We start from the raw sequence: 24,065 nt of genomic DNA, 5'->3' as shown, positions 1-24,065 counted from the left end.
TCCTCCACACCCATTTCTATTCTAATCACTGCTTTAATCAACAGGTCAGACCCCTTCCTCTTCCTCCTTGCTGCCCCCAGAGCTCCCAGGCCCCTCCTTTGCTGTGCTCTAAATCTTCAGTTTATGGCAGCCCATTACTGATGGGGGACTGACCAAAGGAAGCACATGATATTTTGGCAAAGGAAATTTGGCCCCTTCTTTCTTTGCCCAGCCTGGTTCAAGCTCTTAGCATATCTGTCCTGGACAATTACAGCAGCATCCAAATGGGTTTTCTTGGCTTCCAGCGAAACACGCACACACACATCCAGGAAAATGCATGCAGGGATGCTCACTGCAGCACAGCTTGTGGTCTTATATGAGGGCATGCTCAGTCTCTGCACCACAGGCTGTGGTCACAAAGGATGACCCAGATTTTATTATACTGACACACAGAGATGGCCACGCTCTATTGTGAAAGGAAAGTGCATGTGGCAAATTAATATGATCCTGTCCATAACCGGGTTGTGAGCGTGCTCATGGAGTGAGTCCTGGGGGAGGGGGCTGCCAGTTCCTCAGCCCACCCCATGGGTCTGATCACCCCCTCTTCTCATTCAGAGGGTCATTTTTTCTAAGACCCTCCTGTTCTCCAACTCAGCTGTTTTGGGGCATGAGCAGAGCTCTGTTATTTTTATTTTTGTTTTGTGACGGAGTCTCACTCCATCACCCAGGCTGGAGTGCAGTGGCACAATCTTGGCTCTCTGCAAACTCTGCCTCCCAGGTTCAAGCCATTCTCTGGCCTCAGCCTCCCAAGTAGCTGGGACTACAGGTGTGCACCACCACGCCCAGCTAATTTTTGTCTTTTTAGTAGAGATGGAGTTTCACCATGTTGGTCAGGCTAGTCTCGAACTCCTGACCTCAGGTAATCTGCCCGCCTCAGCCTCCCAAAGTGCTGAGATTAGAGGAATGAGCCACCGCACCTGGCCCAGAGCTCTGTTATTAACACCTCGCTTTGACAGACAAAGAAAGCTGGGGCCCAGAGCGAGGAAGGAGATGGAGGGAGAGCATGGCTTCTGGTGAGGCCGCGTCCCTGTCTCAGTCAGACGGTCCCTGCTGGACTCCACTCCTCGGAGACTAGTCCTGTAGGCCTCCACAGGTGCCTATCCCCCTCCCCCACCAAGCCTGGCTGCTCTCTGAGAGAGAGGGCTCCCCCAGGGCATGGAGAGGGATCTCGGCCCTGGCTTACCCCTCAGTCTGTATGCTCTCTTCCCTCTACATCTGTGGGAAACTGAAGGACCTGCTTTCCCTCCTCGGCTTCCCCCACCGGCACAGCAGTGACCTTGAGCAGCACAGCTGGTCTGGGAGGACACTGCCTGCAGATGAGCGGCCCTGACCACTCCCTACAGCCTGCAGCTGGGCCTCCCCAACCCCCAGGGCCATGCTCTGCGTCACAGCCCAGCCTTGAGAACAGGAAGCACACCATGGCCCAGATTCCTGTTGTGGTCCTGCTGACTCCCCTGCTCCAATCCCTCCCCTCCAGCCCCCTCCCCACTTTCCAGTCTGCTGGGGGAGGGTCAGGCACCAGCCACTTCCCTGTCTTGTCCCTAGGCTTAGCCTCCTCTAGAAGGACTGACTCCAAAGCCATTGTGCCTAACGCTAGTGCCCACTGCATTCTCCTCACCCATTGACACTGCGCTTTCCCCATCCAAGACCCAGCTATCAGATCCTGCCCAGGTGAGAAATGTCAGGTGTCCTTGGGTTTGAATTGCCCCACTGCCACTGAGCGCTGGTGGCCTTTGCTGCACCGACACCTTCGCTTTGGCTCTGGAAGGGCGGCTGTTCTCTGAGCCTTAGCGTCCTCATCCGTGGAATGGGAAAATCACCCCACCCCAAGGGGGGTTGCTGTGGAGAGAGAGGGGGCATGAACAGTGCCAGCCCAGGCTCTGGCACACAGGGTGCCTGGCAACAGCATCTCTTTTTCCTCCACCACCTTCTGAGTGCTTTCTTGTTTTCCAAGATGGATTCTCACTCTGTCACCCAGGCTAGAGTGCAGTGGCATGATCATAGCTCACTGCAACCTCGAACTTCTGGGTTCAAGTGGTCCTCCTGACTCAGCCTCCCAAGTAGCTGGGACTACAGGTGTGTGCCACCATGCCTGGCTAATTTTTAAATTTTTTGTAAAGATGGGGCCTTGCTATGTTGCCCAGGCTGGTCTTGAACTCCTAGCCTCAAGAGATCCTCCTACCTTGACCTCCCAAAGTGCTGGGATTATAGGCATGAGCCATTCTGCCTGCCGTCGCACTTTTAATGGTTCTTATTATAACCCTGGGCAGTGGGCACAGAAGATATGATGATGTGACTACTTTCATCGCATAGAAACTGAGGACCAGTTCCCACGAAGGAGGAGGAATGGCGATTGTCTTTGTTTTTATGCTGGGACTGGGGAGAAGGAGGAGCTGGGTTAGGGAGGGTGTGTTGGGGGTAAGGTACCTGCAGGGCCTTGGGTGCAGGAGGCCTAAAGAGGGTAATGCTTAACCCTTACCCACCCCCCGCAAAAAAATAAGAAGTGCTTCTGGCAGAATCTGAGGCGCAGAATCTGAGGCACTGCATCCAATGACACCTGTGGCTACTTAGGGTCCTTATAAACTCATTGTAAAATGGGGAAGCTGAGATTGGAAGTAGTGTTCCCAAGGTCACAGAGACTCAGTGTAAAGGCTACATTGGAAGCAGCACAGTCACCAGCAGTTGCTGAAGGCCATGTCCACACTGGGGCCATGGAGCCCAGACCAGCCCAGACCATCCCTGCTTGTGATGGTCTCCCATCTACACCAAGGAGATGGCAGTGACATCTGTGACAGAGGAGAGCTTACAGGAGGCTCTTTTCCTAGCCCCAGGTCTAGGAAGCCTTCCTGGAGGTGGTGATAACCTGAGCTCACTCTAGGAGGGTGAGCAGGTGTTACCCGGGGTAGGGGAGAGGGCTCTTGGGCAGAGGAGACACTGTGGCAAAGGCAGGGAGGAGAGAGAGTGTATGATCAGGAACAAAGCCGGTGACTTCCTGGAGGGCAGAGTGCTGGTTGGGGAGTAAGTAGGGGTGTGGCCAATCTCAGGAGCTTGGATTCCATCCTGCAGGCCAGTGAAGGGCCTAAGCTGGAGGGGGGTTGTGGCAAGATGCCTCAGGCCACCAAGATGGACAGAGAAATGAATGGAGGCCCAGAGCAGGGAGCCAGAGACCCTTGCTGGGTGGAGGCAGACCAAGGAGGAGTCAGCATGACAGAGTGAAGTGAACAACGAAGAGGAGGGTTGGGGATGGCGGAGCGGGAGGTTGGCAGGGGGCTAGGGTCTTTGGGTGGAGGAGGTGCATGCCTGCAGTGTGGAGGAGGAGGAGGTGGGGGAGGAGGGGGAGGAGTGGGAGGAGTCTGGGGCCTTTTGGTAGAGGTGCATGCCTGGAGTGGGAAGGAGGAAGAGGGGAGAAGGAGGAGGTGGGGGATGAGGAGAGGAGGAGCTGGGGTCTTTGGGTGGAGGAGGTGCAGGTCTGGAGTGGGAAGGACGGGGAGCTGGGTTGGGGGAGGAGCGTGTTAGGGGTGAGGTACCTGCAGGGCCTCAGGTGCAGGAGGCCAGCAGTGGCTGATGGTGATCAAGCCTGGAGTGAATCCTGATGAGGGACAGGTGGCAGGACAGCCCTGGTTCCATTGGAGCCTTGGGAAGGGAGCAGATTTTCAGCATCTGGCAACTGTGGAGTGAGGCGGGGGGTTCAAGGACAAGGGGTGGTAGGAGAGGAGCTCTCAGGACTAGGGCAATTGCCAGAGAGGTAGGAGGAAAAGCGGCGAGAGCAGGCTGGCAAGAGGGCTTCAAAAGGAGGACAACCACCTTCCGCTTGAGTCTTGCGGCTTGGATGATGGAGATGAACCCGCCGCTAGAGATGGTCTGAATGGGACACAAAGCAAAACTCACCTTCATAAAAACATTAAAGAACTGGCGGGTGAGTGAGGAATTATGGGGCAGAGATAGGGGCAGGTGGAGACCCATACAGCGGGATACTTCAGAGCAATAAGAAACCATGATGTGGGTGAACCTCACATACATCAAGGTGAGCAAAAGAGCCGTGTGCAAAGCAATGTGTATGTCACGGTGCCCTCTCCATGAAGGTAAAAATAGAAAATTTAGGCCAGAGTGATTCGAGAGGCATGCTCAGGTAGCGACAGTATAAAGAAGCAAAGCAGGTCAGGCACAGTGGCTCACACTTTTTTTTTTTTTTTTTTTTTGAGATGGAGTCTCTTTCTATTGCCCAGGCTGGAGTGTAGTGGTGTGACCTTGGCTCACTGTAACCGCCTCCCGGGTTCAGGCAATTCTCCTGCCTCAGCCTCCTGAGTAGCTGGGATTACAGGCGCCTGCCACTATGCCGGGCTAATTTTTTTTGTATTTTTAGTAGAGACGGGGTTTCACCATGTTGGTCAGGCTAGTCTAGAACTCCTGACCTCATGATCCGCCCACCTTGGCCTCCCAGTGCTGGGATTACAGGCGTGAACCAACCGGCAGCTTAACCCTTTAATCCCAGCACTTTGGGAGGCTGAGGCGGGCAGGTCACTCGAGGTCAGAAGTTTGAGACCAGCCTGACTAACATGGTGAAACCCCATTTCTACACAAAAACCCCAAAATTAGCCGGGCATGGTGGCGGGTGCCTGTAATCCCAGCTACTTGGCAGGCCGAGGCCTGAGAATCACTTGAACCCAGGAGGCGGAGGTTGCAGTGAGCTGAGATTATGCCACTGCACTTCAGCCTGGGTGATAGAGCAAGACTGTATCCCAAAAATAAAAAAATAATTAAAAAATAAAAAAATAGGCCGGGCGCGGTGGCTCACGCCTGTAATCCCAGCACTTTGGGAGGCCGAGGCGGGCGGATCACGAGGTCAGGAGATCGAGACCATCCTGGCTAACACGGTGAAACCCCGTCTCTACTAAAAATACAAAAAATTAGCCGGGCGTGGTGGCGGGCGCCTGTAGTCCCAGCTACTCGGGAGGCTGAGGCAGGAGAATGGCGTGAACCCGGGAGGCGGAGCTTGCAGTGAGCCGAGATCGCGCCACTGCACTCCAGCCTGGGCGACAGAGCGAGACTCCGTCTCAAAAAAAAAAAATAAATAAAATAAAAATAAAAAAATAAAAAAATAAAGAAGCAAAGCAAGGACAGAAAGCTGGCAGAGTGATTACATCCAGGAGAGGAGGGGTGTGGCTGGGAGGGGCATGAGGGGTGTGAGGATGCTGGTGATGCTGTTTCCTGACCTGGGTGGTGGTTTCATGGACATTTGCTATATAATAATTTATAATAATTATGTTCTATATGTTCAATGCAATTTTTCTTAAATTGTGAAATGGGTTACATTTCACAATTTAAAAGAATTTTGGAAAAAGGAGAGAAGGCTTAGCAGTTTCCGGATCTGCAGAGGGATCCTGTTGGTGTGGCCTGGAGGAAGTGACCTTGGCCAGTGCTCTGAATGCTGGGTGCTGTGGGTAAGGTCTGAGGGGACAGTGAGGTTGAGAAGGGTCAAAGGTAGCTAGGAAAACAGGGTCAAGGAGAGGCATAGCGGTGGAGAGAGAGGATTTCCTGGAGAATTAGAAGGTAAGAGGGAGGGATGCATAGGGGAGGTATGGGCTGGAGCAGGGGTAGGAGCGGGGAGGGGCTTCACTCTCCCAGGGAAGGAGGCCTGAGACAGGTTGCTGGGTCTGAGGCAGTGTGGGTGGCAGTCTGGCTAGTGCTGAAGTGGGTGCAGAGGGTGGGTTTGCTGGACCAGGCACACACCCTCTCCTTTGTCCCCTTCCTTGGGCGGCCACCCAATCTCAGGGTTCCCCAGATCCCCAGGATCCATCGCTGGCAGGCCCAGGCCAACTGCATGTGGTTTGCCTTTGCAGTCGGCAGAGGGCAGCCGCCTCCCACAGACACTCAGCTTCAGCCTGTGGTGGGATGAGGCCAACCTGAGTGGCCCACAGCTCATATTGTGGGGAAGGTGTGTGCGGGGCTGTCTCTCTCCCCAGTTCCAGGAGCACATGTCCTTCCTCCAGGCGGTCCAGCCAGCCTTCCAAGACCTCTAGCCCTGGAACCCCCATCTCAGAAGTTCTGATATTGGGACCAGAGAGGTGCAGAGATTTGCCTGAAGTCACTCAGTGAATCTTGAACCTGGGGCCTCTATCCTGGGTTAGCTCCAGGGAAGATGTTGGGGCTGAGTGGTGAGGACAGGGGCTTGGGATGAGACCCATCTTGCAGTAACCCCAATTCTTCCCTGCTAGCTGCTAATTCCTTGCTGCCCTGAGACTGTGAGGAAGCCCAAACTAAGTGTATGGGAGAGAGTGAGGCCCACCCAGCCCTGGCTGCTCCCGCCCCTGCCCGTAGGTCGTCCCAGCTGAAGACTTAGACCTGCTGTGCCGTGGCTGAGTTCCTGACCCACAAAGCTATGAGATGTGATAATAAAAGAAAAAATTATCGTTTTAAATGATAACATTTTGGGGTAGTTTGTTATTGCAATAGGTAACTGGAACATCCTCTCTGGCCTCCAGACCCCTCCAACGACTCCCACTGGCCCTCATGGTAAATTTCCAACTTTGAATTTCCACCTTTTCCAGCACAGCTAGACCCCCTTTCAGAATTTAGCCCTGGCCACTCCACCCATGGGCCCAGCCTTCTGGGCCCCTATCTTCAAAGCCTTCCCTACCTCTGCCCAGAAGCCGTTTCTCGCCCACACCAGCCTGGCACTCCCCATCTGCCAAGGGCCACGCACATGCTCCCCCTTTAGCTCCTGAAGACCTTGATGGCAGGGAAGGGCCTCCCTGCCTCCCTGACTTACTCAGGCAAATCCTTTGACCCAGACCCTGCTCCTGCCAGATTTGCCAAACAGAACTCCTGTAGGTGTCCTTTGAATGTCAGAGAGGTCTCTCTTGGCTAATCTAAATTTCCCAATACTTTTAAAGGGAATTAACCACATTTCTTGGCCTGGTGCGGTGGTTCGAGCCTGTAATCCCAGCACTTTGGGAGCCGAGGGGGGCGGATCACTTACGGTCAGGAGTTCAAGACCAGCCTAGCCAACACAGTGAAACCCCCTCTCTACTAAAAATACAAAAAGTACACCGGGCACAGTGGCTCATGCCTGTAATCTCAGCACTTTGGGAGGCTAAGGGAGGTGGATCACCTGAGGTCAGCTGTTTGAGACCAGCCTGGCCAACATGGTGAAACCCCACCTCTACTAAAAATACAAAAATTAGCCAGGCATGGTGGTGGATGCCTGTAATCCCAGCTACTTGGGAGGATGAGGTGGGAGAATCGCTTGAACCCGGGGGCAGGCGGGGGTGGGGCGGAGGTTGCACTGAGCTGAGATCGTGCCTCTGAACTCCAGCCTGGGCAACAGACCAAGACTCCATCTCAAAAATAAATAAATAAATAAAATAAGATAAAATAAAATAAAGCGAATTAACCACATTTCTTTAAAATACAATGGAAAATTCAGCTTGCAAATCGATGCTGGCCTCCTCCAGTTCCAGAGACCAGGGAGCAAAAGCCCAGGGGCCGTCTCAGGGACAAGTCGGGGAGGATGGAGGTTGTGCCTGAAAATTTACTGAAAGGGACTAGTGTTTTCCCAGGGGCTCACCATGGCTAAGAAGTCCCCTTACTCCCAGAAACACACGGGCCAATGCCACTGGGACCCTGGCCTCTCAGTTCTTTGCCACTGCCCACCCAGCCAAGCTCCCTTCCCAGCCACTGAAGGACAATAGAACCCACTGGCCATGAGGACAAGCTTCTTTCTTTCCCTCCATTCACTCTGGAACCTCATCACCACCAGAGGGCAGGCGAGGGAGGACTGAGAGCCTCATTGGCTGGGTGGGATATCGAAGCGGCAAGGGCATAGCCCAGTGGGAGAGGCTGCGCTCCTGAGACACAGAGGGCAGGGTTAGGGAGGTGAGGGCAGGGTGGTCTGTGCGATGGGGCATTGCCCTGGGGGTGGGAGCCTGGAGGAGGCAATGGCACTGGTGGGTCCCCTTCTCCACCTGTCACCACCCCAGGGTGGCCCCAGCTTCCCAAACCCCATTTTGGACTCTGTTTGGCATATATCTCCCTTCCACCTGCTCCCCAGCAGGGCCTGGCAGCTGCTGTTTGTACCCCTAAGCTCAGCTCTGTTGGGGGTGGGGAGACCCTGCACTCAGAGAGTTCCCAGTGGGAGGGAGGCCTTGTGTGGGACATGGCTCACACCCTAGGAATGCAAGTCAAGGCCAGGGGTAGGGTTGGGGAGGGGATCCTGCAGGGGAGGGGTGCAGCTGGGCCTTTGAGGTGCAGGTGAGATTTGACTGGATTGGGTGGGACTTGAGAGGTGGGGAACACTGAGGGAAGGTGTGGAGGCCCATGTGGGCTGGGCTCTTTGGAGGCAGCAAAGTACACAGGTCTGTCTGGCTAGAGAGCTGGAGCAGGCCCACCTGTTTGCACCAGCCAGGCCCGGAAGCTCTGCTTCTGAACAGAGCGCAGTGGGGAGTCACAGGAGTTTCTAGAACCAGGGCCCTGCTCACCCCAGGTCTCTGCTCCTGGTTCCCCTCGAATGTCATCTGGGCCTCCCAACCACAACAAATCTGTGCAAATTGCTGTTTAAAACAGACTTCCTGCTCCACAGAAGCTGCCCTCCCAGGGAGGGGAGGCAGTTGCTTCTTTGTTCAGCCCAAGGTTATGGCAAAGAAACAAAAGGAGTGAATTTTCCCTTTCTTCTGTTCTTTCTTTCCCTTCCTGCTGCAGCAGAGATGATGCCTAGAAAGCTTTTGTGCTTGGCTTGGTGAAGCTTGGAGGGGTGGCAGGGCCTTGGCCGGCAGCTGACCTCAGCCCCTGTCTAATTGGCCCCTGCAGGAGCCAGGTGCTAATTGGGCCTGGCTGGGACAATGGAGACCAGCTGGGCTGGGGTGGGGGCGGGGCTTCCTGGAAGATGCTGGCTTCCCATTCCTACTTCCCCTCCTAGGCTTTTCTGAACGCTGCCTGACCCTCAAGGCTCCATTCTGGGCCCTGCTCCTCCAGGAAGACCTCCGGGCTATCCCAAGACAGGCCATCAGTCACTACTCCTTGGGTATTGGGCCAGAGTCCAGCCTCTGCTGACAGCAGACTGGGGCCAGCCCTTGCTCTCAGCCCAGGTGAGTACAGGGCTGGGCATTCAGCGGGTGGTGAGGGGCAGACCCCAGTCCTGGTCTCACAGGCCCTGTTCACTCTTCCACAAAGAACCCTTCCCCACTGGTCACCTCCTGCCAGAATCCTCCCTGGTTAGAGCTTTGCTGCCTCAGGAATGCCCCACATTGGGTGGGGGAAGAGCCCTGGCTGGAACCCAGAACCTTGGGTTCTGATCCAGCCTCTGCCCACAGCTGTCAAACGACCTGAAGCGAGGCCCTTGCCCACTCCGTGCCTGCTCATCTGCACCCTGTGGGGAATGACCCTTGTTGGGGTTGTCCTCTGGGATTCTTGCCAAAGGGGAAGAAGAAATGCTTTGGCAACTGGGGCCCAAACCAGAAAGGTTAGCACTTACTGGGGCGGCCCCAGCCCCCGGTCTGAGCTGCTGCTTCCACTGGATGCCCCATCTGCCACACCCACTCCTCCTCACAGCTCGGCACCACACATGCACTACCAGCAAGCCTTCCCAGGCTAGCCCAGGCTCAGCCACTTTCTAGGATCCAAGGCTGGACCTCCAAGACACCAGAGGTAGGGCCCAGACTAGCAGGAGGCAATGATCACTTTAAGGGATTTTCCCAGAAGCCCTTCTGTCCTCCCTCTCTGGATTACTGTGTGGGTTCAGGTGGCCTAGGCTGGAGCCAGGGGCCCTGCAAAAGATTCCTGTGACCACGGGCATCTAAGGGCCAAAGCCCTGGTCCTCTCCACCCTGCCTCCCACTTAAGAGGCTCTGGGAACACCTCTACTGGTTGCTGGGCAACACGCCCCAACACACCTGCTGCTAGGCGAGCCAACCCATCTTCCCAGAACCAGTGGGTGAGGGGGCGACTTACAGAGAAGCTGTCAATGAGGCCTGGGGCAGCCTTGGGGGCTGGAGGGGATGGGGGCCCTGGCTCCCCCATCTTTACTGCTAGCAGTCCTGTTCCCCAGGATGGGTCCCCAGGGACTGTTGCTACAACAAGTGCCTGCCTGGTGACCAAGCCCGGCCCTGAGCTGGAAGCAGGCAGGCCCATGGGGCCACTTCCCCTTTGTTCCAGGATGGGGGGTGTCTGGGTGGGGTGGCTGAAATCATGCAAGGTTCACTCCTTGGCCATAGAATTGTATGGAGACAGCAGGGCCGGGGAGGGCTGTGGGGCCCTTCAGGGCTCCGGCCTTCTGACTCCCCTGGCCCAGGCTCAGAATCCCTCCTCCCTCACCTGCCCTTGGCTACACCTTGGTTCCTGCCTCCCCCTCAACTCCCTCCTCTCTTCTCCACTTTCTCTGCCTCCTGGTTACCCCCATACCCTGTCTCCCCTTTCTCTCCCACTGAGCCTCACCCTCTGTCCCTGAGTCTCCTCCTCCCCCTCCCCCTTAGTCTCTCTGCTCCCTGATTCCCCCTTGTCCCCTCAGGAGTCCTCCCTACCCCGCAGCAGCACAAGCTGGGCTCACTCTCCTCCCTGCAGCTGCAGTGTGGCTTAGGGCCCCACGCCTGGTCCCTGGGGACTTCCTCTGTCTGCTTTCCTGATGCTCTGGACAAATTCCTTTCTCTTTAGTTCAGCGGAGACATGGGTGGATGTTTTTGAAAGAAACTCACTGGGAAGCAAAAAAAAAAAAAAAAAAAAACAAACCCAAACAAGCCAGCCCGCCACCTAGAAACGGCCCTGGTCATGAAGGCAGAGTGTCTGATATAACTGGCTTCAGCCTGGGTTGCGGAGACCCCCTCCTGGGGCATGGAGGGGCCTGCCTGCCTTTCCCCAGCTGAACTGGGTTCAGCCTGTCTGTCCCAGACAAGCTTGGTCCCAAAGGCTTTCATGATAGGGCCCTCCACCTGGACCTAGCAAGATGCTGACCAGCACTGGGACTTTATAAATATTTGTTTACTTGTTTAATGAATGAATGGATGACTTACAGTGTTCTTTGGGGCCTCAATGGTGGCACAATAATAACCCCTGACTGGACAAGCCAAGACAGTCACCTCTACCCCTTTCAAAATCTCCACCCCTGCTGCTGGGTGCCCAGCTCAGCACTCTGCACAGGGTTGGGGGGCCTCTGGCTTCTGCCGGTGTTGTGGAGGGCGCTTCCTTTTCTCATTTGCAGGCCTCATGTTTCACTTACTCTTTTTCTTTTCCTTTTTTTTTTTTTTTTTTTTGAGATGGAGTCTGGCTCTGTCTCTTGCTCTGTCTCCCAGGCTGGAGTACAGTGGCGCGATCTGGGCTTACTGCAAGCTCCGCCTCCCGGGTTCATGCCATTCTCCTGCCTCAGCCTCCCGAGTAGCTGGGACTACAGGTGCCTGCCACCATGCCTGGCTAATTTCTTGTATTTTTTTAGTAGAGACTGGGTTTCACCGTGTTAGCCAGGATGCTCTCGATCTCCTGACCTCGTGATCCACCTGCCTCAGCCTCCCAAAATGCTGGGATTACAGGCATGAGCCACTGCACCTGGCCCACTCCACTTTTTCTTAATGGGGACACTTCCTCTGAACAATAGGGACAAGTAGGGGAGTGGCACAAGACAATCCCCATACTCCTATTAGTTCTTATTTGAGTGGGCCTGGTGAAGTGGAAAGATAGTGGGCTCTGTTACTAAGCAGCTGTGTGACTTTGGACAGGTCACTTAACCTCTCTAAGCCTGTTTTCTCCTCTGTAAAATGGAGTGCATCACTGTGCCCATCTCATAACGCTGTTGGGGATTAAATGAGGCTGCGAGTGTACACCTCCGAGCAGCGTCTGGCATATAAGAGTGGCTCCAGAAATATTACTCCCTCCTCTGTGCAACTCTCATGAGGGGCTCTGGAGGGTCTAGCACCCCTCCAGGGAAATGAAAGGGAGGCCCGTGGTGGAGTCGGCCATCCTCCCTGGGTGGCACCAGTCACTGGCTGGCACTGAGATGTGGGCCTTAGATCTTCCTGCTCCTGCCCCTCAGCCTCCCCACCAGGGAAATGGGTGTGTGCCCCCTGCTATCCCCAAGATCCTGGGGCAAGAAGCCTCCCAGACCAGGCTTCACCACCCCTCCCTGCAAGGGGCCCTGTCCTCCCCTGCCTGCTGTGCGCCAATCGATTGAGTCTGCTCCCATCCTCGGGCGTGCCATGAATTTTTCATCAAAAGCCTGTAGACTTTGGGAAACGCACAATTAGAAGCCCCATCAATAATGCACTACGCAGAGGCATGCACTGAGCTCAGCCGGGCCCCAGACATGGCAGTCTTCCAGCCCTGCTCTGGCGGGAGGCTGGAGGGGCGCCCCAGCGGACCCTCAGGGACCCATCACCGGACATAGAACAAGTGTGGGCTGCTGAGAGGGAGGGAAGCCGCGCCCTTGAGGGACTTGAGCCTGCCCCATGAAGCCAGGGAGGCCCCAGGGGCTCCCGCCTGGTCTCAGGCATTTCATCTATAAAACGGGTGCTCAAGAGCCCCCACCCCCTGCCCCTTGCCCACCCCTTATCACTGGGTGAGACACACAAGACAATTACTATGTGAAGACTAGGGCAGGGCTCTTTGTGGAGCTAAGGGATGTCCTCCTTCAGGGGGTCCCAGGAAACAGGGCAGGTGCCTGGCTGGGGTGGGGAGGGAGAGGAGGGCAGTACAGAGATGCCTGGTGGCATTGGGGCTTTATTCACACTTCCTTCCCCCAGCTTGGCGGTCAAGGTCCCTGTGGTCCTGCTCCTGTCCCCCTCCCCCTCCACACTTAATAGTGCAGCTCCCCTTGGACCAGCCACTCCCACGCCAGCCACTTCCTGTGGCCTCAGAACCTCTGGGGGAACAAACAGGTTCAGTGCATCCGGCCTCTGTGCCTTTGCTCACGCAGTTCCCCCACCTACAGGACGGAGTCGCCTTCCCCCATCTCTGCAGATCCATTCTGCAAAGCCCACCTCCTAACAAAAGACTTTCCTACTCTTCTTGGCTTCCTTTCTGAATTTCTAGAGCCTGCACCAGGCAGGTAACAAGAGCTCACCATAGGCTGGGCACTGTTCTAACTACCTTAAATAGATCGGCCTAACTTCACCACCAGTCACCTGATGAAGTAGCCTTCTCCATGTCCATTCCACAGAGGAGGAGAGTGAGGCATGAGGAGGCTAGGGAAGTTCTTGGAGTGGGTGAGGTGGTTCCAGAGTCTTCACCACCACTCCGGACCCTGGGGCTGGCTCTCCTGTCCTCAATTGGCCTTGGCCTTGGAGTCCGCAAGGGCAGGGCTCATGCTTCATCACTCATCAGGGCTGGGATCTCCCTATTGCAGGGCCAGAGGCTCAGCTGAACTCAGGGTGGGGCACGCAGGATGTTGATAGCCATGCTTAGCTGCTGGTAGGAGAGGCCTCCCCGCAACTCGAGCTTGAAGCTGGCCTAGCCAGAAGGTCCAGATGCCTCCCTGGTCCCCTGCAACGGCCTCCACTGAGCCCACATCCCATCTCCTGGAGTTGCACAGTTGCTCTGCTCCCCCTACCCCTGCTGGCTCCAGGTCTGGCTCATACATTCTGAGGCTGTCATGAATGCCCTCACTGCCCGCAATAAAACCACCGCATCAGACACACGGGGGTGGGGGATGGGAGGCTCCTGGGGCTGAGGTGGTTTTTGCTGTTGCTTTTGGCAGGCTGTCAGACTTCTCTGGGCCCTGCCTGGCTGTGGGCTTCTGCTGCAGCCTAGGAGGGGGCTCGTTGGCACCTGGGGTTCTGTGCCCCTGCACATGGGCCATGTGAGAGCAGAGATGCCAGCTCCTGGAGGCGGGACATGTGCTGAGGGAACACAGCCCTCCATTTCCATTTCTAAAACTCTCTACTGGCAGGAATGCTGCTGGGCCTGAAATACAAATGGAACTGTACCCCTTCCTAACCCCCAAATCCCCACCCCAGGTGCTCCACCACAGCTTGGAGCTGTCTGCAGGAAAGGGCTCGTCATGATGCCAGTGATGTTCACAGAGGGGCCCTGGGATGGGTCCAGACTAGGGGGCTGGCAGGGGGAGGGTGGGCAGAGAGCTTGGTTAAAGCCCCCTGCTCTGTGCCCCCCACCCCTGAAATGTGTGTTTGCATTTTGCCCTAACTGAATCCACTGTCTGCCTTGAGGTCGCCATGACCCTATAAGTGGGCAGCCAGGGTGGCAAGAGTGTGTCTCCTTCCATCTCTAGGGGAGGGGTGAGCACTGCCTTTCCCCCACCCAGGCCAAGGACTGAGGTCCTCCCAGTTCAGGATATACTCTTTGGCAGGCCCACTTGGCCAGGCCCTGTGGTGGGCACTGGAGACACAGATGTGGCCAAGGCTTGGGGTCTCTGTCCCCAAGGAGCTTGTATTCTAGTCGATGTGACAGCAGGCAGTGTGGCATAGTAAATCAGTATGGCAAATGCAGTAGCGGGGGAGCCCCCCAGCCAGCCCCCTCCTCACCCTGGGGTGCAGGCAAGGGTGTATTGGAGGGCATGTCAGAGCGGGAGATGGGTTTTGAAGGATGAGTAGGAGTTTGTCAGGTGATACAGGCATAAGGAGGAGACACAGTCCTAGCACAGGGAACAGCAGGAGCACAGGTGTGGAGGTGAGCAGCAGCCTGGAACACTGTGGGAGTGCAGACAGGACACGCGGCGAGGAGGGGCTGGTAGGAGATGAGACTGGAGCGGCTGCAGGGTTCAGTCATGGGACCTTGGATGTAAGTCCAAGGCCCAGCTGTCAAGCCTGTTATAGGCAGGCAAAGTGGACTGGGCTGGGCCTGGATGCTGGCACCAAGCATGCTTGTGACCCTCCCAGAATAAGGTCTGGTTGCATTCTAAACAAATCCAATGTGCTATGCAGGACCCAGAGCCCAGACAGGGTAAGAAGTTGCCTAGCACTTCTGTGGCAGGGCCAGCTCAGCATTCATAGCCCTCCGGGGTTAGAAATCTGTGCTGGGCAAATCACCTGAGGTCAGGTGTTCGAGACCATCCTGGCCAATATGGCGAAACCCCGTCTCTACCAAAAACATAAAAATTAGCGGAGCATCGCGGCCAGCACCTGTAATCCCAGACACTTGGGAGGCTGAGGCAGGAGAATCGCTTGAACCCGGGGAGGCAGAGGTTGCAGTGAGCTGAGATCGCGCCACTGTACTCCAGCCTGGATGACAGAGCGAGACTCCATCTCAAAAAAAAGAAAGAAAGAAAGAAAGAAAGAAAGAAAGAAAGAAAGAAACGAACAAACAAACAAACAAACAAACAAACCTGTGCTGGGGTTGGAAGGGACTGAGAGGCCTTCTGGAAGACAGAATGACCCAGAGAAGAGTAGGCTGGGATGTTGGCTGCCCAAAACCTCGGGATGGGGAGAGAGCCAAGGGAAAGCATCCTTGAGGTGCTGCCTTTTCTCAGTTATCTGGGTGGGCCACCTGCCCTGGCATCCTGGAGCCACCAGGCCATGACCCACCCCACTCTAGGAGCTGTCCAAGCCTTGGCCCCTGTACCACCCTTAACCAATGCTGCTCAAGGGAAACAGAGACTTCCAAGTGGCTTCTTAGCCCCTTTCCACCCCTGTGACTCAAAGATGTCACTGTTCTCGTAACAAGAACCTGCCAAAGCTCAGGCTATGGGAGCCAGAGTGGGGATCAGAACAAACACCCTACCTCCCAGCACCCAGAGGCAGCCAGCCTTCCAGGGCATTGTTTGGTTTGGGGTCTGGGGGTTTCCTCTGGAGGGCTGAGGCCCTGCCTGGTGGGGTCAGACTCAGAAGGTTTTGCTAGGGTCCAGGCCAAGCTTGGCTCAGCAGAGAGAGGCTGTGGGTGTTGAGGGGGAGGTGAAGGAAGATGAAGACTTGGCCTTGCCTTCAGGGGTCCTAGACTGAGGGGGGAGACAGTGTCCCACCCTGAGGAGCCCAGTCTGAGAGGGGAGATGTGAGCCTGCCCAGGAAGCCCCTATATGTATGAGGAGGGTTGCACTGTCACATCTGAGCAGGAGGCAGGACGCACACACTCCTGATAAGGACACATGAAAAGAACAGATGGCGCCAACAAGTGCAAATTAATTGAGCGAAGCCTGTGTACATAGGCGCTGTGAACAGGCAGGCTGATGGCTCAGGAGGGGTGGTGCGGGGACAGGGCAGGGAGCAGGGAGAAGCTGTAACGAGCACTTATCGATGTCTCGCTGGATCTGCAGCCGGTAGCACAATTATTGACAAAGCCTGTCTATAAATCTCCCAGCCATGTCTTCAGAAACCTTAATTACGGGGCCTCATTACCCTTCACACCTCTAGGCACGGGGGACCCTCCTGGGCTGGGGCGACTGCTGACACTGCGGCTGGCCTGCCATGGACAGGCTGAACCCCTTCAGGAAGATGTGCCTAGCGGGGGTGTCCAAGGGACACAATTCAGGACCACGTGGCTCCGAGGAACGAGCAGAGGCTCAGCCTCTAGGCAAGGGCAAGGGGGTGAAAGGGACTTTGGAACCAAGGGGAACATAAGCTGGGTTTACATTCTAGTTTTGCCAGTCCTTCTGGACTCTGATGGGCACCTTCCCTCTCTGAACCTCAGTTTTCTCATCTGTACAATGAGGAGAGGGCTGTGGTGAAGATTACGTGAGCAAGGTCTGTCTAGTGTTGAGCACAGTGCCTGGCATGTGCTGTGTGAGTAACATCTGTCCCTTTCATCTCTTCTCGGTCACTGTCTGAAGCTACCAAGAAAGAAACGCGGCCCCTGGTGGCCAGGAGCTGGTGGCCACAGCTGGACCCTGGTGTCATTCACAACACCACTCTCTGACCACTCTGTAAAGTGTGTGAACACAGATAAAACATAGTCATTGTCCAAACCACAAAAATGACCAAACTCCCTTTCCTGGCTAATATGAGTGACTGCTGCTTCTTTATTAGTGACCACCATTCCTGCCTTCTAGATGAGAACTCCTATGATACCGACTCTTAGAATGCTGATTCTAAGCCAGCCTCCTGCTGTCATCTAACCCAGAGCAAAGCCTGTTTCCTCAAACCCTTCCCCAAATCCCCTAACACCAGCTTGAATCTGTGAAGTCCTTTCCCACACACTCTTTCTGGGATGCCCCGCAACTCCCATGGTTGCATCCTCCTTACTACAACGAGTCAATAAACCCAGAATAACTCCAACTTTGTTAAACTGCATGTGTGTTCCTGGTCGTTTTCAGCTGGAGGGGTTGAGATCCTGCTATTAGAGCCTCGTCTGTTTAGATGACTGTGCTCTCCAGGCCTGAATCCTAGGCTCTCATTTTCACATTCTTCCCTCTCATTATTTTTGTGAAGCATGTGCCCACTGTATCCCATTTGTTGTCCTTACCCAGGCCAGGAGAGAACACACTGGGGTAGGGGGTGTGGAGGGGAGAGATACTGGGGGCACCTGCCACGTCTCTCCCTGGGGGAAGGAGCCCTGTCTGGACATTTGGGGCTCTTGGGGGATCCAAGGAGGCCTAGACCATCTTTAGCCTTGGGAGGGACCATGGGTAGGGGAAGGGACCAGGGTGATGGGAGCTCAGTGTCACAGGAGAGCAGAGGTGGGGTGAGACCACCCGTCCTGCCTCCAGGCCTGTGCTATAGGCCCCGTGCGCCCTGTCCAGGCAGATCACTGTCCTGCCTCCAGCCTAGGCCACAAGCCTCCTCCCCAGCCCTGTGCTGCGGAAAACCACCTCACTGCTGCCAGGCTCCAGGCCACCCCAGAGCTTCACAAAGTGCTTCAGCCATCAAAACCCCAGTAATCCCTGTGTTCAGCTTTGCCTCTTGAGGCTTGAGCCTCAAGGCAGTTGGTCCTTTCAGAGCCCCCCACCTCCCCTGCCTGTCACCCAGCCTCTTTTGGCCTCGGTTCCTCTCACACCTCACTCTCCCCATCCCTGAGAGTCCCCCATGGGAACCTTCTCTACAGCCTGCTCAGCCTTGCCCACTGCTCAGGTAATGGAAATCCAGGGCCCAGACCTCACAGATGCAGGTGGCAATGAAAGGAGGGGGCTTCCTGGGGGCAGCACTCCCACTGCTGGCGGGTACCCTCCCTGCTGGCTCTCTCAGGATGCCCCCTGACCACCTCAGGCCCCTCAGAGTCGGTCTCAAAATTCAAATTCCGTTTTTTTTTTTTTTTGAGATGGAGTCTCCTCTGTCGCCCAGGCTAGAGTACAGTGGCTTGATCTTGGCTCACTGCAACCTCTGTCTCCTGGGTTCAAGCTATTTTCCTGCTTCAGCCTCTCAAGTAGCTGGGATTACAGGCATGCACCATCACGCTCAGCTGATTTTTGTATTTTTAGTAGAAACGGGGTTTCACCATGTTGTTCAGGATGGTCTCCATCTCTTGACCTCGTGATCTGCCCGCCTCGGCCTTCCAAAGTGCTGGGATTACAGGCATGAGCCATTGTGCCTGGCCTCAGAATTCAAATTCTGATTAGCCAGACCTTCTGCACCAAGCACATCTCCAGTCCTGCCTCCTAACCATCTTCCCAGAGTTGTTTTTGTTTCTATTTTGTGAGTCAGGTTCTCACTCTGTCATCCGGGCTGGAGTGCAGTGGCGGGCACATGGCTCACTGCCCGCAGCCTCAACCTCTTAGGCTCAAGCAATTCTCCCACCTCAGTCTCCCAAGTAGCTAGTATTACAGGCACGTGTCACCATGCTTGGTTAATTTTTTAAAAAAATTTTGTGGAGATGGCATCTCGCTATGTTACCTAGGCTGGTCTCAAGCTCCTGGTCTCAAGTGATCCTCCTGCCTCAGCCTCCCAAAGTGCTGGGATTACAGGTGTGAGCCACTGCGCTAGCTTCTCCCAGAGTTTTTAAGTTCCCCTCATACTTAAAGTCCAGGCTGTTCTGTTGAGATGGCTGGTGGAGGACTTGGGGGGTCTGGAACGGGTGGGGCACAGATCCATTTGTGGTGGATAAATAGATTCCCTGAAGGAGTGGCCAATAGTGGTGTAAGATGCGGGTCTTGGAGGGACCGAGAGAGATGGAAGCTTGTTCCCAGACCCTCTGCACTCTCCTACACTGTCCTCTTCACTCCCCACTGTAGGAAAAAAAGGCGCCAGAAGCTCTTCATGGCTCACAGAGCGGCTCCAGGCACTGTGAGGTTTTCACAGCCAGCCTGGGGATAAGGGCTAGCACTGTCCCCCTCTCCCAGCTAAAGAGACTGAGGTTCCTGTAGGTGCTGGCTGGGAGCTGAGTAGGAGGTAAACACCTCTGTGATCCAGACCACCCCTGGTCCACCAAGCTGCTCAGGAAGGGCATTCTGTGCATTCAGTGAGCACACACTTACTGAGCACCCACTGCACACCAGGCACCTGGGGTGGAGGTGGGCGAGGGGTACAAGGTGGAGTGAGCCGGGAACACAGGCCTGGAGCTGGGAGGAGGCACCACTGCCATTGAGCGTGGGTAGAATATTCTGGGTTGAGGTAAAGGCTTGAGGCAGGGGCTTCAGAAGCCCCAGGGCCCATCAGGCTGAGGGGCTCCTGTTGCAGGCAAGGGAACTATGCATGGGTTCAGGGCGGGGGGTAGCATGTCTAGATTTGGGCTTGGGACAGGTCACCTGGTGGCTGTGTCTTAGGAGGACGAAGGCTGAGGTGGGCAGGAGGGCCCCATCTGGACGGTCAGCTCCCAGATCCTGAGCCAGCTCTCTGAGTGAGCCCACTGGCCCTCCACAGGAGCCCCCCCACCCACATACAGGAGAAGGCAGGAGGGTGAGGTCTTCATCTTGGCCTCCACAGGACCCTCCCTACCAGCGTGGCAGCTCCCTACTGAATGGCTCCCTACCCAGCCTGAGGAGGAAGAGTGAGATGCCTCCAGTCCCAAACTAGTCCTCTGAGAGGGTCCAGCTGTCATTGCTCTTCCTGGCCCTTCCAAATCCCTGAGCCCCTCTGCAGCCCAACCCCAGGGTCCACCCTGTGGAGGTGGATTTGCATATATGAGAGTGAAAAAAATTCTGCTGCAGAGGCTTAGCGCCACCAGAGATGCTGAGCCCCCTTTTGTCTGTTTGAGTAAGAGCTGGCTAAAGGCTGAAGGATAATTAGTCCCCCGTGGGCAACGCTGTCCCCCCTCCTTGAAGATTTAAAGGCGCGGCCCACATGCTCAAGCCACTCCGGTCTCAGCCCCTTCCCCCACAGGCCCTCCCCGCCCCCTCGACTCCGCCCTAAGGAGGGGACGGCAGCTCTGGCAGGAGCCGATGAATGAGCATTTTATCTGATTAAACTGGGAGTGAACTAGCTGGTCTCTATTATCTGCGGACTTGATTGGATATTTAGCACCAAATGTGTGTGTGTGTGTGTGTGTGTGTGTGTGTGTGTGTCTGTCTGCACACATGGACTGGGCTTTTCTAGTCCGTGTGTCAGGAGGAAATTGGATTGTACTGAAAAACATTTAATCTGAACTCAGGAGTGCACCCTGATAGAGTCACCAAGCTAGTGGTGAGGGTTGGGGGAGGGACAGTTCTGCCTTTAGCCCTGGACAAGAGGGGCTCCAGCCCTGGGCCCCGTGGGTTGAAAGGTCCTGCTTTGGCCCTCTTCGGGTTACAACCCTTCCCATGGGGTGAGGAGTTGGTGGTCCCAAGGGGGACGTGCCCACCTAGAGCCTGTGCCTGCTTTAGACCTCACCCTGGGTAACTGGGATCCTGGCACTCCCCTGCTTCCAGGTCCTGTCCTCCTGAAGGTGGCAGTATACCCTTATGCACTCGACAGAGCCCACAAAGTCTCATAGGTGTGGGACTGAAATTGAGCTGTGTGAGAAGAAAAGGGGGTGGGTGGGGTTGAGGGGTGGGGGCCTGGGAGTGGCTCTCCCCACACTGCCAGGGGCCAGTGTGGAAGCTGAGAATTCTTTGAGGTTGTTCATAAGGTGTATTTATTGAGGTAGAGGAATGGAACATATTTAGGAGTTTGCTAGCTTCTGCTTGATTTATATTTTGATTACCTGGGGTTTGGACATATGGTATGTAGGCCTTGCTTATACTCTCAAATGTTCCAGGTGGAACTCGGCGGGGGGTGGCCTGAGGCCACAGAGCTTGTCTTGGTGTTTACTAGGAAACTGAGGCAGCTCTTCCTCCCAGATAGGCTGGGAAGATGGTGAGTTAAGCTCACCAGGCTCCTGACTTCCGAGTCACCAGGCTCGGCCAAGGCTCAGGTGCTAGGCTGGAGACCCCCGACATGTGTTGGACCAAGACTCCCCCTCGGTCTTGTCTGGTGGCCCTGGGAGGGTTATTGTGCTATCGGCAGGTTCCTCTCCCATAAAGTGGGGATGATAATTGTATGTTCCTTTTCAGTCTGGAGTGAGGATTACATGAGATTGTGACCAAAGTTCTGGGTGCAGAGTACGAGCTCAGTGAATCTTGATGGGAACACTTAGTGTTATTAAAATGAGTACTAAGGTTGGGCTGGTGCTTGCAGAGCGCAGAAGGGACAAGCCCCATTTCCCAGGTTAGCAACTCTTTCTCCCAGTCGCTCCTGGTTCTATAGTCCACCTCGCCCTCACCAATCGATGATTCAAGCCCTCAGCAATTTATGGCCTCATCATCTTGGCTTTAGTTACCGAGAGTGCTCCACTCCTGCCTCGCCCACCCACCATTTAATTAAGGATGGACAGCAAGACCTGGCAGCACCGGCCATCTCACTAAGGAGCAGCGCCAGGAGGCTGTCCCGCCTCTGCCTGCCTTGTTTGCTGGGATGAAAGAGGAAATTGTCAAGACCAGGCTCCCCTCCACAGGAGGGGAGACGGAGGCCCAGGAGGGGAGGGGTCAGTCAGGCTGACTCCTCAAGTCAGAACTGACTCCATGTCTCCTGATGCTCCTCCTGCCCAACCCTCTCTCGGCAGTAAATTTTCTCTCTCTCTGGGTGGCCTCTGCCCGGAGTGACCTTGTTCTCATCTCCTCTGAGCCTGATCTTCTGGGTACTTAGGGCAGGCCCTGACTTGACCAGTCCTCTACTCCACCTATCCCATCCATTCTTTCCTCCACACCGCTAAGACTTTCTCATCCCTCACTGGAGGGAGGCATTCACTCCATTAATACAGATAGAGAAACTGAGGTCCAGACAGGGAAGGGACTAGCCCTGGGGCCCCACAGTGCCTTTTGGTGAGACCCCAGGCCAGGCCTGGAGAGAGACAGGCACACACACACTAACTAGTAATTCCCACTCAGCAGATCAACAGATTCCTCTTGCAGGATCAAGAGGAATTTCTTTTCCCTTCCACCAACAAATCAAAGATCTGTTATGGTTTCATGCTAACCGCCACTGATGCTTGGTTGGCTTTTCTCTCTTGCTTATCACAGTGACATCTGCAGACTACCCTGGCATTCTGTAGAAAGTGTGCACTGCCTGGGGTGGGAGTTGATGGGGGTTAGGATTAGGTAGACCCGCTCTGTGCTCCCACAATCTCCTGAGGACCCTGAGCCCCAGTCCTGACCACATCCTCCTCCAGCCATTCTTGATGTGTCTCCCTGCTCAATTGGGACTTCTTGAGCACAGGGACCCTTGTACGGAATTATCTTTATGTGACTGTCACATATCTTGGAGGTGAACTTCTGGAGAGGGGGTCAGAGGGAGAGGCCTGGGTGAGTTGTGCTGCCTTCCGTCATCCCCCTCAGTCTCGAGGGATCCCATGAACACAACGACTATTAATAAGCCTCCTGCAAAGTGCCAAAGTGGACGGCCCTTTACAGTTTCCAGTGTATTGCCATCCACTCTCCTGTTAGTCCTCTGAAAAGCCTCAAGAGGCGGGGAGAGTATTTCCTCTACTTAACAATGAAGAGACAGGATCAGAGAGGTTGAGTGATTTTTTCAAGGCCACACAGCTCTTGGGTGGTGGAAATGGAACTCATACCTGCTGGGGCTGCACAAATGAGTGGAGGAATCTGTGGGGCGAGATAACCAGACTTGGCACAGAGTAGATGCTCAAAACCCTGGTCGAACAAATGAATGAATGCATGAATGAATGAGTAGGTGCATGTACCAGAAATGAATGAATGAGTAGGTGCCTGTGCCAGAATACAAAGTCAACAGGGAAAGGAGAGACAGCTGGGGGTCTGAGGAGGTTGGGGGCACCAGACACTTTTGCTTCCTGTGCTCATGTGGCCCCTTCTTGGCTCCTGAAGCACTGCTCATCCTTGGGGTTTGAATACTTCCCCCTTAGCCCCTGGGTGATGCTCCTTTTCATGCTGTCTCACTTCCCTTGGCCTTTGCAGACTTCTCCCCAGTTAGGCTGGGGGGCTTTCTCTATGGAAGCCTCCCCTCTCCAGGCCCACCCCTAATATCTGTAGTTTCCAGTACAAGAACAGAAATGGAGGCTTCCAGCATGTGCCCTCTGCAAACAGCCGTCGCTTCTTGGGTCTCAGGGTGCACCCCTGCAAAAGTATTCAACCCTTAGAAGTATAGATTTAAGCTTGCATAGTCCTCAGAAGCAGGTTTAGGCCAGGCGTGGTGGCTCACGCCTGTAATCCCAGCACTTTGGGAGGGCGAGGCGGGTGGATCACTTGAGGTCAGGAGTTTGAGACCAGCCTCACCAACATGGTGAAACCTTGTCTCTACTAAAAATACAAAAGTTAGCTGGGCATGGTGGCAGGTGTCTGTAATCCCAGCTACTTGGGAGGCTGAAACAGAAGAATCACTTGAACCTGGGAGGCGGAGGTTGCAGTGAGTTGAGATCACGCCATTGCACTACTCCCTCCTGGGTGACAGAGCAAGACTCTGTCTAAAAAAAAAAAAAGAAGAAGAAGAAGCAGAAGCAGGTTCAGGCCCATTCGGGGGTCTTGGGTACCGATAGAGTGTTCTAGAAGCGTGGAGCTTGGGATCTGGGGCACATTTACCTAGCCAGGTGGGGAGGGACAAGGCTGGAGGAGTGCGAGTGGGCCCTCTAATCAGCTTAGGTACCTGGCCAAGTCGGTCAGGAAGACAGGCCCACCCGACTGGCTCATAGCTTTGCCTGGCAGAGCAGCACCAGGCTCCCCACCAGCTCCAGGGCTGGGGGCTGGGGGTGGGAGGCGAGGCACCCACACACATGGGCAGGGCGTGTGGAGTGGGGGAGGGGACTGGC

General features: G+C 55.2%; 1 protein-coding gene and 1 long non-coding RNA gene across 10 annotated transcripts in view; one reads left to right on the top strand and one right to left on the bottom strand.

Annotated features, from left to right (window-relative positions):
• Window positions 1–24,065, bottom strand: part of CCDC33 (coiled-coil domain containing 33) — a 101,721-nt gene that overhangs the window by 8,275 nt on the left and 69,381 nt on the right. For 2 of the 9 annotated variants that reach the window (XM_057299845.2, XM_057299846.2), the window contains exon 1: window positions 9,984–12,156. The exons of the other annotated variants lie outside the window; for them this stretch is intronic. In XM_057299845.2, coding sequence (XP_057155828.1) covers window positions 9,984–10,163 — 180 coding nt within the window. In that variant the 5' untranslated portion in view covers window positions 10,164–12,156. Of the gene's footprint in view, window positions 1–9,983; window positions 12,157–24,065 lie in introns of those variants that run through there. 9 annotated transcript variants of the gene reach the window in all.
• Window positions 7,095–17,151, top strand: LOC134729092 (uncharacterized). The gene is made up of 3 exons (XR_010109957.1): window positions 7,095–7,914; window positions 8,954–9,122; window positions 16,732–17,151. It is a non-coding gene; the product is annotated as an uncharacterized LOC134729092 (long non-coding RNA).

Source organism: Pan paniscus, chromosome 16, assembly GCF_029289425.2.
Source record: "Pan paniscus chromosome 16, NHGRI_mPanPan1-v2.0_pri, whole genome shotgun sequence".
Taxonomy (NCBI): domain Eukaryota; kingdom Metazoa; phylum Chordata; class Mammalia; order Primates; family Hominidae; genus Pan; species Pan paniscus.
Note: the sequence above shows the minus strand (reverse complement) of the source record. Positions and strands in the feature narration are given on the sequence as shown.